The following is a 16,716-nucleotide window of genomic DNA, read 5'->3' as shown; positions in this document are numbered from 1 at the left end:
TACATTTTACTGGTAAAACAAACATAACGTTTAGGCCACTTTACAGCCACACAAGTTGTTTTAAAAACGAATTACACCGTGCCACCCCACTAAAACTTTATCTTTGCGTGCTGCCCTGCAGCCAGTACGTACGCGAGCAGCGGCAGTAGGCTTTATACTTTTGCGTCCTGACGTCACAGAATCGTGAAAGGTTGCCGGAAAAAGCCGAAGAGCACCACAGGGAAGGACCAAATAACTGGGGACATTTACGGAACAATCAGGGATGGCGGGATGCAACATGAAAAGCGGGATTGTGACAGTTGTGGGGTGTGCGTTTCCTACACAGACAACCGAATCTCACACTTGTGTGACTACTACACCGTATTCTGTCCTTCCTCGTTACTCCCCAAGCGGTTACGTGCCGCGTCACTGCGCTTCTAGCCTCAGTAGTCGTGACGTGAGGAAAGTGTGGGAGTGCTGGCCTGCTGCAGGAGCCGAGAAGCTGCAGGATTTAAAGAGCGGAAGTGCGGGCTGTGTTATGACAAGCGGAGCTGTAGGTGACACTGTAACGTGACAACTTGTATTTGTGTCAGTCTGTAACAAGTAAGTGGGGCGCTTCTTCCATTGGGGCTACCGACAGCAATGAGTAGTAATCGCAGCGCTTATTACAATAGCGTTTAATAGCAGTCTGCTTGTGTCTTGATAAAAGTGGCAGCAATGAATAATCAGTAGAAGTAGACGCCGAGGCGGTACTGACAGGATCACAATTGATTTGAGTTCTGCACAGATGGTCCCTTGCTGATCCACTGGCTGGACGAGTGACGTGCTACTGAGCTCATTTGACAGAAAGTGCCTTGAAGTTGTGGGATACGAGCAGCAAAGTCTGTCTGTGTATGGTCTAATCGCATCTTCCTTTTCCCTGCATTTGTGCCTGTCTATCCTTGGGCTACTAGTCTCTTTGCTCGTCAGATGCTGATGCTGTCATTTGCTACAGTCTCTTCCTTGGCCCTTCCTGCACCTTATTTCTTTATTTATTGTATTGAAATCAGGTTGGTTGCTATAGGTTACTGCACCACTGCAAATATTGGCCATGTTACTACACAACTTTCTGCTGTGTACTTTGTATATACATAGTAACTTGCATCAGGGCCGGACTGGGAGTAAAAAGCAGCCCGGGCAAAAAAATCAAAGCAGCCCACATGTAAACTCCCGACGGTCTTGTACTCATCCGCTCGTATACTGGAGTAAAAACGATGTGCATAAAGAGCTGCCTTTTTCAGTGTAATTCAGGTAAAATATGTTAAAGATTCTGCAACCTTGTGCCTTTATATAGTCACATAACCCCTCAGTGACTTCTATTATCCTTATCATTTACAGTAGGGATTACATTATCCCTTATAATACATGAGTGATACTCAGAGTTCCCTGTATAACTCAGCCTGCAGCCTTGTGTCTTTATATGGTCACAGAACCCCTCAGTGAGGTCTAATATCCTTATCATTTACAGTCGGGCCGGATTTCTATTTTGGACGCCCCTAGGCCACCCGCAATCTGTCTGCTCCCCTGCACCCCTGTCTACCCTAGATGCGTATGCACACATGCATAAGTGAAGTTTCAGCCTTTCTATCCCACATACCGTACTTATGCACCCATAAACTTGCATTTATTTTGCTGCTCTTCCACCCCTTTCATTCTCCATCTCTTCCATTAATCCCCATTCATGCTCGTCTCTCTCTCACATGTCCATCATCTCAACTCATCTCTCCCATTTAACCCTCTCACGCCCAACTCATTGTCCTCTTCCTACCACATGAGCCATTTATGTCCCCTCATTGCCACATTCCGCACTCTCTCCTCTCTTTGCCACATTCCCCGCTTTCCCACTTAATTCTCTATCAGTCACATAGCCACCTCTTAGCAGCAGACACCAGCATGCACACATCCCACCTGCCATGACACATACCACCTCATCATCCCCCTTCCATACCACTGAAGCTCCACACCACAAGGCCCTGTATGAGCAGAAGTACAAGCATGGCACCAGCTAACCAGCTTCAGTCCCCGGGGCGCTTAGCGCCATCCTTCCAGGGACCAACCTAGTGATACGGGTCTGGGAGCCTGTCTGTATGCTCCCCCGCCTCCCTGCCTATTCCAGGTGCGTATGCGCACACACTTTCTACACACTTTAGGCACTAGGACTGCGCGCGGCTAAGTCCTCAGTGCTTTAGGAAACTTATGCGGCTGGACGGCATGCCGCCAAAAATCCGGGCCTGAGCGCAAGAGGAGCAGCCCACTGGAACAAAATATACACCGGCCCCTCGGGCATCTGCCGAATGGACAGATTGCCAGTCCAGGCCTGACTGGTTATTTCAAGTGAACAAGAATTAAATGATTCAGCCCCCCTTCAGTATTGTTTTGCAGTCAGGGTACTATTTATAGGGCAATCATACTATGATGTAACACACAAATATAGGACAGGCTATTTACTTGTATTTTGTTTATTGAATGGTAACCTTTAAAGCAAAAATAGCTGTTTGGCACCTACAGGGGAAGTGTTTGTGCTGTTTTGGCATTTTTATTTTTTCAGTCGGATATTCTTTCCAGTTGTCATTGGTCCCCAGACATTCAGATCAATTCTCTGTATGAACTTTGTCTTATTGAGAGCATCATGCCTATTAATCTAAGGTCACATAATCTGAAATAAGAGCATTCTGGCATCCTCCCGCACCACATACCATTGACGTGACAGATGGATTTCATGTCCTTTTCAGCCTGCTATAATTAAAATGTCCTTTGCATGTATCTTTTAGTTCAGGAAAGCAAAACTTTTGCCAAGTATGTGACATATACCCAGTATATCATATGTATGTTACTTTAAAGCTGAAACTGCTTATTTACCTATTTAATTACATTTTTTTTTTAAATACATTTTTCAACCTGTCCATATAGATTGTGCAAGTATGATTTTTTTATAGCTAACATATATATTGGGAAACTTTAAAAATGAGTGTAATGCAAATGTAAAACCGTATTTTACAAATGTACTGGAGTCCATAAAGAGTGCCTAAAATTCAATAATATGAGAGTCCTTTTCAGGGTTCACATAACCTGATAACGTCTGTAATAGAACTTTATAATCAGAAGCATTATTAATACTAGCACTAGTAATTTAGCATCTTAAAACGTCTGTTTTCTCTCATGCTGAACTTGATGGCCTTCTAAGAATTGATGATGATATTTGTAACCAAATCTATTTCTTTTAGTCTCTACCAGCATAACATTGCACTAATGGAAGCCCAGAGCATTACTTTTTGGCCTTCTAAGAATTGATGATGATATTTGTAACCAAATCTATTTCTTGTAGCCTCTACCAGCATAACGTTGCACTAATGGAAGCCCAAAGCATTACCAAGTCAGTTTCTCGAAAGAGAAGAAAAGACAATGTCGGACCTAATGGGACAACGGATGAAGACCCAGTTCCAGTAAAGGTTCCCCGCCACACAATGGTTAGTAAGTAATAAGGAGTCTTATAAATTAGTGTTGGTAGAAGTAAATACTCTCTGATGCCTGAACCTGATTAATCAGATTCCAGAGAGGGTGGAACTGGTCTACAGTTGAGAACTTCATCCGCATACTGCCCTGGCTGTTGTTTAAAATGCCTTGGGTGAACTCCAGCTATAGGGTATTCCAAGTAAATGGATATTTTTAACTGCAATATTGAGCTTCCTTACCAGTATTACTTCTGCTTTGCGTATAATGAGAGGACAGTCCTCATCGAAAATACTTTTTTTAGGTATTCAGCTGAACATTAGCTAAAGTGTTTTGCTCTGTTGAATGTGTATTTGTATCTCTGCTTATTTTAATTTTCTATTAAATCTGTTTTACCAGTGGGTCATTTATATGGGTACTGTCATCTGTGCAGTTTGCTGACATTTTTTCAGAATTCCCAATGTCCAGTGTTACATGTTCTAAAATGTCCATGTCTTGCTCCCTAATTGTTTGCTAGTTACTTCTAAAAGCCAGGTTATTGCCCACTTTCCCTGCAGTAATGCTGTTTCCCAAGCGAACACACTCGGGTGATTTCAGAACGAAATGCAAAACCTTGCATTTCTTCTTTTATATCAGCCGTGTGTTTGCTCCATAGCCGACACAATGGTTCCGGATGCGAAAAGGAAATAAAGGCTACAGCCCGTGTAGGGTTGAAATCGGCCTGTATATTTCAGCACGCTGGTTTTGGCCCCCATGTGGCACTAGCCTTAGTTAGTCAGCCCAGGAATTTCAGACGTCTATAATATGGAATAAGCTTTGACCTTATCATAACCATTAATTGAGCAGAGCAAATAACAAAATAAGCTTTGACCTTGTCATAACCATTAATTGAGCAGAGCAAATAACAAAATATCTCCTGCTTACAGAACTGTATTTTGTTTTCCATCAGGGCACCTAGTTACAGTAAATTTGATCTAGAAAATCACAAAAGCATTAGAGGCCCAGAACCAGATAAACGTGTTTTAACACATGACCTTTCCATTGCAGCTCTGAGTTTGGCATGCTTTGTTGACTGGAAATAGTTATGCAGGGATGGGACCTGTTATCCAGAATGTTTGAGACCTGGGGGATCTTTCCATTATTTGCATCTCCATGCATTGTATGCTAAAAAAAACAATTTAAACATTAAATCAAATAGGATTGTTTTGTCACCAATAATGATTAATTATGCCTTCAATCAAGAGCAAAGGTATAGTTTTATTACAGAGATAAAGAAAATCATTTTAGAAAATTAGAATTATTTGATTAAAATACATAGTTTTTTTTATTTGAATCTGTGGGAGATGGCTTTCCTGGAATTCAAAACTTTATGGATAACAGGTTTCTGAGTAAGGGATCCTGTTCTTGCATGTGCATTTTGAATTCTTGACATTGCCTTTCCTCACAGTTCTGTAAACACTGTTATGTTCTATGGAGACTATATACCAGTATTAAACATAACAGATCAACAAAGTTCTGTAGCATTTGTGCTTTAAAGCATAACTATACAACTCAAAAATGTAATGTATAAAGGCTGGAGTTAGAGCTGAAAAGCAGAAAGTTGTGTTCTGGCTATTATCACTTCGGCCTTTATAGATTATATTTTTGTAACTATATTAGAAACATTGTTTATTTTGCACAGCCTATCTATTTACCCAGTTTTTATTTTTACACTGAACTGTTCTTTACATGGTGGAATCTCTGGTCAGTGCCTGAGATGACATTGTGTAATTTGTCCACATGGTGGCAGAACTTTATCACATCATTCTTCTTCCCCCTCACTATAAGCAAGTAAGCTAGTTTATTCAAATCAAAATGTTTACTGAATTAGCATTTAGGAAATCTCACCTCCATCCTGTAAAGTTTACATAAGATTGTTGCATGTTGATAGTCACTCAAAAAAGGACAAACTACTATAAACATACATTGTAAACTCTACTGGGGCAGTGACTGATGTGAATGATGTATAAAGCACTGTATAAATACCAGGAAATTTGTAAAATTAAAATCCATAAACATTACAATATGGTCTCCATATCAAATAAGTACAGTACATCTTGCACAAAAGTTCACATTGCACAAGACATACATTTGGGTGTGATGCAGCCTCTGGCCACTGAATTGCTCAATATTTTCAATCATATTGTCATGCTTTCAGTAAATCAGCAAAACCATACAGACTCACCCCTGCTCCCTTAGCTGGATATCTCACACGCACTGTAGAAGTTTCAGTGTGCCTGCATAGATGCAGAGCTCTCCAGACTGCATTAATCCAAAGCAAAGAAAAAAAAGGAATAAATGTAGTGCACACGTTATCATAAAATAAAAAACATTGTTTATTGTTATATTAAAAAAAACATAGGTGGCTGCTGTGGAATGGATTTTTTCCCCCCTATGCTTTCAGTAAACCTTATTCTTAATGTTGCAATGCTTTGCTTTTTTTAACTCTGCAGGGAGTGAGCGAGCCTGCACCATTTTCTGATGAGCTGAAGGTGGACCGCAGTAAGCCCTACAGAAGAGTGTCAATGCAAGAGGCAAAATTAGGAACCCCATGTAAGCCAAACACTGCACTTCAGTTTATAGCAATGATATTCAGCCAATGAAAATAAATATATGGCTTAAGATATGTTTCTAAGTGCAAATTTATAACCAATTTCTTCTTCCATCTCACACCTACAACAGAGAAAGCTTGTTACAGCTTTGATTTGTTTCACATATCTGTGTGCACCCTGTGCAATTTGCTGACCCAAATCAGCATGTTTTTTTGTTTTGTTTTGTTTTTTTTTGATCTATAATGCAGCATTTAGTCCCCAGATTTCTGACATTGTGTAGCGTCTCCCACAACTTGGCTGCAAGTCGACAGTAGTGGAGATGGCGTCCCTTCAAGTGTACAGTTTTATTAACTATATTCTCTTGGCAAAAACCTAGTTACATCCATTGATGCAACCCTCTAGGGAGCTACCCAATTAAAGGGACCCTTGCCTGCGAAATTGATGTGGAGATTGAGGAGGAACTAGTACTGGGGAATAGGCAAGACTAGTACAAGTATGGGGCCTGTTATCCAGAATGCTTGAGACCTGGGGTTTCACGGATAAATTGGATGTTCTTACCTTAAGTCTACTAGAAAATCATGTAAACTTTAAATAAACACAATGGTAAGCTGGCATTGCTTCCAATAAGGATTACTTTAGTATAATTAATACATTAATTAATAATTTAGTTTTCTTATTACAGAGGAAAAGGAAATTCTGTAATTCAGAGCTTTCTGGATAACGGGTTTAAGGATAACCGATTCCATACCTGTACTAATAAAACAAGTTTTACTCATTTGGGCAAAACCAGGACAGGCAAGAAGACCTGCAAAACCAAACAAATAAATAAAGGTTTATATAATATCAAAGTCAATGCACAGGTCAGAACAGAGTTTAGCAACAAGGCCTGGAAACAGGCAACATTTTGGGAGGATCCAGCAGTATACTGTTCAAGACAGGTGATCAGGCAGTGAGCGTTGGTGCCAGTGGGCTTTAAATACTACATAGTTGGACACAATTCATCAGAGCAGGCTAAACGGCCACTCTGATGTTCACTGCAAATTGCTGTGTGCATGAGTGAAGGTACCTTTGCATAGCATCAGTGTATGTTTCATTTTCCATCCATTCTAGGGCTTCCCTCTTGCACTTGCCTAAAATGTGCACTAGTGTGTTCACATTTTATTATGTTAAAGGGGTGTTTCACCTTTAAGGTAGCTTTTATTAAGTTATAGAACAACCAGTTCTAAGTAACTTTTCAATTGGCTTTCATTATTTATTTATTTTAGTTTTATAGTTATTTGCCTTTTTCTTCTGACTCTTTGCAGCTTTCAAATGGGTGTCGCTGACCCCTTCTAAAAAACAAATGCTCCGTAAGGCTACAAATGTATTGTTATTGTTACTTTTTATTATTAATCCTTCTATTTAGGCCCTCTCCTATTCATATTCCAGTCTCTTATTCAAATCAATGCATGGTTGCTAAGGTAATTTAGACCCTAGTTATCAGACTGCCTAAAATGCAAATTGAAGAGCTGCTGAATAAGAAGCTAAATAACTCAAAAACCAATTGCAAATGTCTCAGAATATTAATCTCTACATCATACTAAAAGTTATCTCAAAAGTGAACAACCCCTTAAAAGTGACATCTAATTGTAAAATATAAGGATATTATAAATTACCTGGGAGTTTCATGACCATATAAAACATGAGGACAAAGGCCGAGTGTTTTTATACAGGTCATGGAACTCCAAGGTTACTTCTAATATCCTCATATTTTGCAACAGGGGGTACTTTATTTATTATAATACACAAATTTCAGTGAGTCATATGACAGAAATGACATCACTAATCTCGGATAATAACCGATGACATCACTAAGCACCGTTTATAAGGATATAATTTACAGGATATTCATAGCTCTTGTGTATTATATGGATGGATAAATCAAATCCAGCCATAAATGTGGGATAACTGCCAATCCAACACATTGTGATGAGTTAATGTTAGGGTTTGTTGCCTTTCTAGCCAACACATGCAAGTATACTAAGGGGAGGATTTACATAAAGTGGATTTTTTCCCATTTTTTTATTAAAACAATGTTGACCTAACTCCCATCCACAAATTTACCTCATTTATCAAAAAATCAGCTTGAAAAAGTAGTTGCGGGAAAAGTCTCGACAAAATCAAGCTTCAATTCAATTGTAAAAGGGACATCTGCCATTGACTTCTACATGACTTTAATAGGATTTAGATGGAGTATTTTCTGATTCGGATTGTTAGCAGCTTCAGGGTAAAACAATATAATCATACATTTTGAAAAATTCTAGTTTTTTTTTTTTTTGAAAAAATCAAGGTTTATTAAATAGGCCCCTAAATATTGTGAACAGACCCATCCAAATTTATAGATCCCTTAGAATGTGTACATCTGACAGGATAGGGCAACCCTCTTCCTAAATGGGGAGAATTATTTAGTGTTAATCTTAATTTTATAATTGATTCAAAACTGTATTTATTTTTTGTTGTTCTTATGTTTTGTTGTTCTTTCAGATGTTTTATATGTTTTAACATATGTTTTTTCCTCTTCTGTAGTGGAACGACCTGTGAGAGTTTATGCTGATGGAATATTTGATCTGTTCCACTCTGGCCATGCACGAGCTTTAATGCAAGCAAAGAATCTCTTTCCCAACACACACTTGATTGTAGGAGGTGAGGTGAAAGCTCTAGCAACAGCACATTCTACCAGCAGTTTGGGGGGGTTGTTTTTATTTAGCCATTTACTAAATACCCAGCTTGTGGAGAATGCCACCCAGGAAAAAGGGGGGCCTGGACTGCAGCGTCTGTTTCCTCTATAGCTTTCAAATCCCCCTCCCCGCCGCTTTCTTTTTTAAATTGACGCTTCCATGCCTGAGCGAGTATGCGGCATGGGAGGGGGGTTGCAGGCAGACGCAAACAGGAGGGCCTATGTGTGCTGGACTCTCAGAATTTTTTTCTGGCCATGGGACTAAGTGCTCTTGTTATGACCCTGTCTGCATCTCTAATGTTAAAATCATGTTTCTAGTGAAAACGTCTAACTGGCTACACCTTATTCTGGCCCTTTCTAATTTTTCAGAAAAATTGACTCTTATCGGCATACAACCTAAATACAAGCATTTGTTTGAATACATTCTTATTTAGTCTTTTTGTAAATGCCAAATTCTAAGTAGTGTGCAAGCGAGCCTTCGTAGCATTATTTACCAATCGGTGTCTTTAGTCTGCAGTGATGAACTTACACACAACTTGAAAGGCTTCACGGTGATGAATGAGGCAGAAAGATATGATGCAGTCCAACACTGCCGCTATGTGGATGAGGTGGTGAGAAATGCACCATGGACACTTACCCCAGAGTTCCTGCAGAAACATAGGGTAAGTTATGTTAAGATTTGTGGCTTCCAGACTGGCAGCTGGCCAGTATTAGGTTTAAGGGCCTCCCTAATGTAAAAAATGCTCACTGGCAGGTGAATACAGTGAGTCCTCGAGTTACATACACCCAACTTCCATACAACTCATATTTACAAACAGAGGCAATTACAGTAATGTACTGTGGTTTGCTTGGCCTTTATTAGCATTTAGCTTTAATAAACCACCTGCCCCAATCCCCTCTCGCATGTGTTGTCTACTGCAGAGCACAGAAAGGTAAAAATAAATACTATGTTAAGACAAACATCTGTCTTGTTGCATTAAACAAGTAAATGTATATGATTCAACTTAAGAACAAACCTACAGACCCTATCTCGTACATAACCCAGGGACTGCCTGTATAGCATTTCTCTGCCTTTCGTAAGCACAATATAACTCTATTTTGTGCTACCTTAAAAAAATCAGAATTTCCTTTTTCTCCAGATTGATTTTGTAGCACATGATGATATCCCATACTCTTCTGCAGGAAGTGATGATGTTTATAAGCACATTAAAGAAGCAGGTGAGCTCACAATGTTGTTCTATATTTTCAGTGTTTTAGGAAGTTCAAAACGGAGCCTTTGTTTTTTTTTTAGAGCATCTTCATTATTTATTTTTCTATCTTATCTTACATAATTCATCTTTGTCTTTAACCTTCCCTGCATTCTATCCTACTTTAAAATACAGAATGCTTGGGACCTGGACTTTACCGGATAAGGGATCTTTCCGTAATTTAGAACTCTGTACCTTAAATCTACGAAAAAATCATTCAGACATTAAACAACCCCAATATGCTTGTTGTGCATTCAACAAGGATTAATTATATCTTAGTTGAGATCAAGTACAAGGTACTGTTTTATTATTATTATTATTATATTATTATTATATTTAAATTAATTAATTAAAATGGGAGACGGGCATCCTGTAATTCAGACTTTCTGGGTAATGGGTTTCCGGATAACTGATCCCATATCTGTACTTGTTATACTTGCTGGGGAAATGCAAGCATAAAAATAAATTCATATTTGGGGAGCACTTGTAACCCTTGAGATAATCCACTTTTTATTTTGGCACAGGCATTGTAAATTCAGCTCATTGTCCTTTCTTATATAGATTGTATTTCATTGGACTCTGCATATACCAAAAATCCTGGCCACATAATCCATTTCTGACTACATGGCATGGTTATGCATGAATGATAAAACAATCCATCTGACCATTCAGTTTCTGGAGTGTTTGAAATAAAATCATCATTGGTCAGCCATTACAAACAGTCAGGTCAGCTGATGAATTTAGGTGTTTGGACCACTTTATATAATGATATTCTTTAGGACTAGGAATGGAGCAACAAAGGCAGCTTGGGGTGAATTTAGTTTTTTTTTAATGTATTAGATTGTACATTGCATACAATGTACTGTAGCTAAGTTTACATACAAATGCACTTTTTTTCGTTACAAAACCAATGTCGGTAATATGTTCCTTTTCTCACCACTCCAGGGATGTTTGCTCCCACACAGCGGACAGAAGGAATCTCCACCTCTGACATTATCACAAGAATTGTGAGGGATTATGATGTTTATGTACGTCGCAATTTACAGCGTGGATACACGGCCAAGGAGCTTAATGTCAGCTTTATCAATGTAAGTTCCCTCTATATCAATGTTTTATGTGTGTATCTCAATATACCTCCTAACAATATATACCTACAACAGGGCTTCTTAATATTTTTCAAAATGGACCCAGATTAAACAGGAGAGAAATCTTTGTGACACATGATTTTGTTCGAATTAAGTACCTTCCTTTGTTAAGGTACTATTAATTAGTTATATTATATATTATTATATAATATATAGTGAATAAAGTACCCCCTCTTGTAAAATATAAGGATATTATAAGTTACCGAGGAGTTTCATGACCATATAAAAACACAAGGCCAAAGGCCCTAGGTTATAAAAATATTAAGAAAAATTAAAATAACTGCTGCTATTTGCCTTTTTTTTTCTCCAGCTTTTAGATGGGTATCGCTGACCCCATCTAAATAGCAAATGCTCTGTAAGGCTACACTCTTTTTTTTACTGCTACTTTTTATTGCTCATTTTTCTAGTAAATTCCTCTCCTGTTCATATTCCAGCCTGTTATTCAAATCACTGCATGGTTGCTAGGATAATTAGGACCCTAGCTACCAGATTGTTTCAAATGCAAATTGATGAGCTGCTGAATACAAAGTGAAATAAATCCTTATGCTAACATATTTCAGTTTTTTCCATTTTTCTATTTGGAAAGTTCCCCTGGCCCTTTGCTACTCACCTGAGTCAAGCATGACACGTGTTCAACAACAAAGAATCTGTAATTTACGTCAGACTGTGGAATATATTGATTGGCTGAAGAACAAATGTAAACCGTGCCTCAGCCTATCAATACTTTTCCGTGCCCATCCCCCCCCCCCCCCGCTAAGCCCAAAGTCAAGAGAACAACATCCCTGTTCTCGAATCTGTAGCCTGGAGAGGCAGGAGGCACCTTTCTAATGCAAGTTAAGTGCTGGCCACCTTTTTATATAGACGTAGTGACGAGTTCCTGTTAAAACTGTGTAGGATTTATACATCCATAATGGGTTATTTACCTTTCAGCTAACTTTTAATACGATGTAGAGTGTGATATTTTGAGACAAATTGCAATTGGCTTTCATTTTTTATTATTTGTGGTTTTTGAGTTATTTTGCTTTTTATTCAGCGGCTCTCCCGTATGCAGTTTCGGCAATCTGGTTGCTAGGGTCCAAATTACCCTAGTAACAATGCACTGATTTGAATAAGAAATTGGAATAGGAGAGGCCTGAATAGAAAGATGAGTAATAAAAAGTAGCAATAACAATACATTTGTAGTGTTATAGAACGTTTGTTCTTTAGATGGTTTCAGTGACCCCAATTTGAAAACTAAGTCAGAAGAAAAAGGCAAATAATTTAAAAACTATACAAAATAAATAGGGAAGACCAATTGAAAAGTTGCTTAGAATTGGCCATTCTATAACATAATAAAATTTATATCAAAGGTGAACCACCCCTTTAAATTACAGAATTGATCTTAATAATTTTCAAGGTAGTGTATATAGCAGTGATCCCCCAACCAGTGACTAGCGAGCAATATGTTGTTTCCAGTGGCCCCAAAACAGTTGCTTGATTTTAAATTTTTGAAGTTTTTGTTGCATAAAAAACAGGTGTATTGCCAAATAGAGCCTCCTGTCCACATAAGGACTACCAAAAACCTAATCGCATCCCTTATTTGGCATCCCGATGGACTTTCTTCATGCTTGTGTGGCTCCCCAACTCTTTTTATATTTGAATGTGGCTCACAGCTAAAAAAGTTTGGGACCCCTGGTATATAGTAAAAGTTTCCAGTGCCATACTTCCCATTTATAGAACTGGTGCATTGATGTTTTACAAAAGACCATAATATATAAAGATTTAAGTCCAATTTTCTTAAATACATAAAAAATAGACCTAAAAAGAATTGTAGACCCTTATCCTGTGTGTATGCAGAGAAGAATCCTGGGAAGTAAACCCAAACGTGCCCCTTAAAATCTCCATTTTTATGGAATCTCCTGTAGGCTAAAGCATGGGCTAATTGTAGTTAAGAGCTGCACTGTACAACCCTGTGAGTGAGTTTTAGATGAGATTATAGTGTGCCCAATGTTAGGCTTCCTTCCCAAGATGTAAAGAGGTGTCTTTCAATTTTACCTACAAAGGGAAACCTCACTCCCATTAACCTGCCCTGGTGTGTTGGTTTTAGGAGAAACGCTTTAATCTGCAAGAACGTGTGGATAAAGTGAAAAAGAAAGTTAAAGATGTGGAGGAGAAGTCCAAAGAATTTGTGCAGAAGGTGGAAGAGAAGAGTATTGATATGATTCAAAAGTGGGAGGAGAAATCACGAGAGTTCATTGGAAACTTTTTAGAGATGTTTGGCCCAGAGGGAGCTTTGGTAAGGATATTATCTTTTATTTTTCTATTGTAAAATCACAGGGAATGTTCTATCAAAGATTTTACAATGTCTCACAAGTATCACAAGCACAAGAGAAAATTAGCTTTGCTTATAAACTATAAATGCTTCCTTTCTGCATCAAGGATATTATTTAAAGGAGAACTAAAGCTTAACTAAAGAAGTAGGCTAGAAATGTTGTACCTTATTGTTTTGGGCTTTTTTACCAGCCCAAGGTAACCACAACGCTTTAGCAGTAAAGATCTGTGCCTCCAAAGATGCCCCAGTAGCTCTCCGTCTTCTTTTCTGCTGATTCACTGCACATGCTTCGTGCTGCTGTATTAGCATCAGAAATTAATAATCAATTCTGTAGCATCAGCTTATTGAGAGGCAAACCTAATTTTGTGCTTGATTTGTGACGACCCCTAAGCTTAGCATCTCAACAGCTGCTCAGAGCCCACTGAGCCCAACAAAATACTCAATGAGGAAACTCCTGTGACAATTTTAAAGCCCGGATCATTACTACTATAAAGATGCTGAAGGCTGCATCAATATGTTATTCATTATGTAAAATATGCCATTTTTAGCTTAATACAGATGACTACATCTTGATGTGAGACCGATATAATGGTTTCAGCAGCTTCATGACTTGGGATGCAGGTTGGAAACGTGATTCTTTTGGTTTGCGCTTTCCAATTTGGTGCGGCCCTGTGTTTCTGGGAATTATTCACTTTTTAAGACTTGGTTTTTTTTTCTAATATCTCCCTAAAACTGTGTAAACATATCTGCCGTTATTACACTCTGTGTTTCATTATTTCACAAATTCAAATTTACTAAATACAGTATATCCAACGGCAGTACACAGAGTAGGTTTTTACACAGTTCCAAATGCGCTCTCTAGACAGAATTTCTCACATCCGTAGTAAGTCATATTTAGTATAGATTTCTACAACATTATTAACCCCCTCGATGCTGCAGGAGGCACATGCTGTCTGGTTGGGTAAATCATGCTACACGGGTGTCTCACACTTTACAGTAGTAAAACATTTTACATTAACTTTCTGGACAATCCTAAAGTAAAAAAAGTATTAAAAGTAACAAAATAAAAAGATCTAAAACTATTATAGATAGGTGTCGTCTGCAAAAAGAGTTTATCACAGAGGTTCCCAGTGTTGTATTATCAGCCGATGAATTTGCATTCTGTTCATTTATTAACTCCTTTATATCTGTTTTCTGCACTACTGCAGAATTCCATGTTTGTTAGACATACTATACTATACCAGCAACAGCTACTACATGCCTCAGAAGCACAGGAAGAAACGTTCATAACAATCCGCAATACAACTGTTTCTGTCAAATCTTTGTTCCTATGTGTCTTTGTGCAAAAGCTGCCCCAAAACAGGTACCGGTATGGGACCTGTTATCCAGAATGCTTGGGACCTGGGGTTTTCCAGATAATGGATATTTCCATAATTTAGATCATGCCCTAAGTCTACTAGAAAATGATGTAAACCGTAAATAAACCCAATAGGCTGGTTTTGTTTCCAATACGGATCAATTATATCTTAGTTGGGATCAAGAACAAGCTACTGTTTTATTATTACAGAGAAAAAGGAAATCATTTTTAAAAATTTGGATTAGTTGGATAAAATGGAGTCTACGGGAGACAACGTTTCCGTAATTCGGGGCTCTCTGGATAAGGGGTTTCCGGATAATGGATCCTATACCTGTAGATGTAAAATGAAGTACTAAAGTGCTAAGTAATATAAATAGTTGACAATTAGTGATTAAAGAGATCTGGATATCTTATTGGTAATTATTTCTTGCTTGTCGTTACAGAAGCACATGCTGAAGGAAGGCAAAGGGAGAATGCTTCAGGCTATCAGTCCAAAGCAAAGCCCTAGCAGTAGCCCCACTCGTGAGCGCTCTCCCTCCCCATCGTTTCGCTGGCCATTTTCCGCCAAAATCTCTCCCCCTGCATCTCCTGGAAGGCACTCTCGGCCCACTGCTGCCACTTATGATATCAGTGAAGATGAAGAGGATTAAAAAGCCTCCCAATTCTCTCCCAAAACCAAATCTTTCCAATCAGCTGCTAATGCCCAAACTCCAGAGAAGCAGCCACTCCTTGAGGGAACGAGGGCCCAGTGTGGGCCACAGAGATTTCCAGTGCCAAGCTGGAGAGTGTGCAGAAAGGCAGAGTTAGCGGGAGTGGTTAAAACGCGTCACATTAGCTTTTTTTCCTCCCTTTATTTTTATGGGGTTTTTTTTAATGGAACTTAGGTCCTTTTTTAATGAACTATTTATCTAAGATATTCGTATCTTTCCTTGTCATTGATTTTTGTTTTCTGTTTCCTGGAGGTTTTCTCACCATGGATTCATAATAATCTCCTCTAACCATGAGTCGTTTCTCATCCCTCTACATGGTTTCTACTGTGAACTCCCACATTCCAGGATGGTTCAAGCTTCTTATGTTGTCAAAGCAGATTTTGCAAGTCTGACAATAAACACTAGAATGGGAGTAGTGACCAGCGGAAGCTGTTCTTGGAATGAAAGCAGTCACTGAGAGCCATTTCTGATAGAAAGTGCCTGGTATCCGAATTTTGGTGCAAATCCTGCATGATTACCTTATGGACTGTGTGGGCACCGACCTGGTTAATCAACAAATCTTAAATGACAGATTTCCTAGCTAATGGGCTATGTTTACAAATCGCTTCTCATACTGGAATATTATCAGAGATTTCCTCTTGACTGTCATGGAGATTACAGAGTACAATACCACTGAAATATTTTTGTTGTTGTTTAAATGTATTAAATATGTCTGCCTCCACCCTAGTTTCATTGTTTGTATTGTAATGGAAAGACAAAAAAAAAATAACACACAGTCCATTCCAAATCCTTGGTGCTAGCTACTCTTGGGGGGGGGTTGGAGTGGTGGTGGGGGGTTTGGAGCATTGCAGGGTTTGAGGGGTTTCTGGAGAATGGTGGTGGGGTCTGGAGCAGTGGTGGTGGTGGGGTCTGGAGCAGTGGTGGTGGGGGGTCTGGAGCAGTGGTGGTGGGGGGTCTGGAGCAGTGGTAGTGGGGGGCTACTACATACAACTATGTAGTCCCGGGGAGATTTAATGTTAAGATGGGCAGTGAACACTTATTTGGTTTCCTGGACAGTCTTGGAACTCCTGAACCTAATGACACAGAATTGTTTTCCTATGTCTTTTACATCAATAAGCTAAGACACCCTGACCAAATTCTGGCCACAAACTGAAAAAGTCCAAACACATCT

General features: G+C 38.9%; 1 protein-coding gene across 2 annotated transcripts; it reads left to right on the top strand.

Moving 5' to 3' along the window:
- The first annotated feature begins 231 nt into the window (after window positions 1–231).
- pcyt1a.L (phosphate cytidylyltransferase 1A, choline L homeolog) lies at window positions 232–16,266 on the top strand. Of its 2 annotated transcripts, none has more exons than XM_018262083.2 (9): window positions 232–582; window positions 3,344–3,485; window positions 5,958–6,060; window positions 8,625–8,741; window positions 9,286–9,437; window positions 9,915–9,993; window positions 10,968–11,110; window positions 13,254–13,442; window positions 15,279–16,266. In XM_018262083.2, the coding sequence occupies exons 2-9, from the start codon at window positions 3,369–3,371 to the stop codon at window positions 15,483–15,485; spliced, it is 1,107 nt and encodes a 368-aa protein (XP_018117572.1). In that variant the 5' UTR covers window positions 232–582; window positions 3,344–3,368; the 3' UTR covers window positions 15,486–16,266. The 2 variants fall into 2 exon arrangements, with proteins under 2 accessions (XP_018117572.1, NP_001089299.1); NM_001095830.1 differs by having other exon boundaries at window positions 442–582; window positions 5,961–6,060.
- The last annotated feature ends 450 nt before the right edge of the window (window positions 16,267–16,716 follow it).

This window comes from Xenopus laevis, chromosome 5L (genome assembly GCF_017654675.1).
Source record: "Xenopus laevis strain J_2021 chromosome 5L, Xenopus_laevis_v10.1, whole genome shotgun sequence".
Classification (NCBI taxonomy): domain Eukaryota; kingdom Metazoa; phylum Chordata; class Amphibia; order Anura; family Pipidae; genus Xenopus; species Xenopus laevis.
This window is presented reverse-complemented; position numbering and strand designations above follow the sequence as displayed.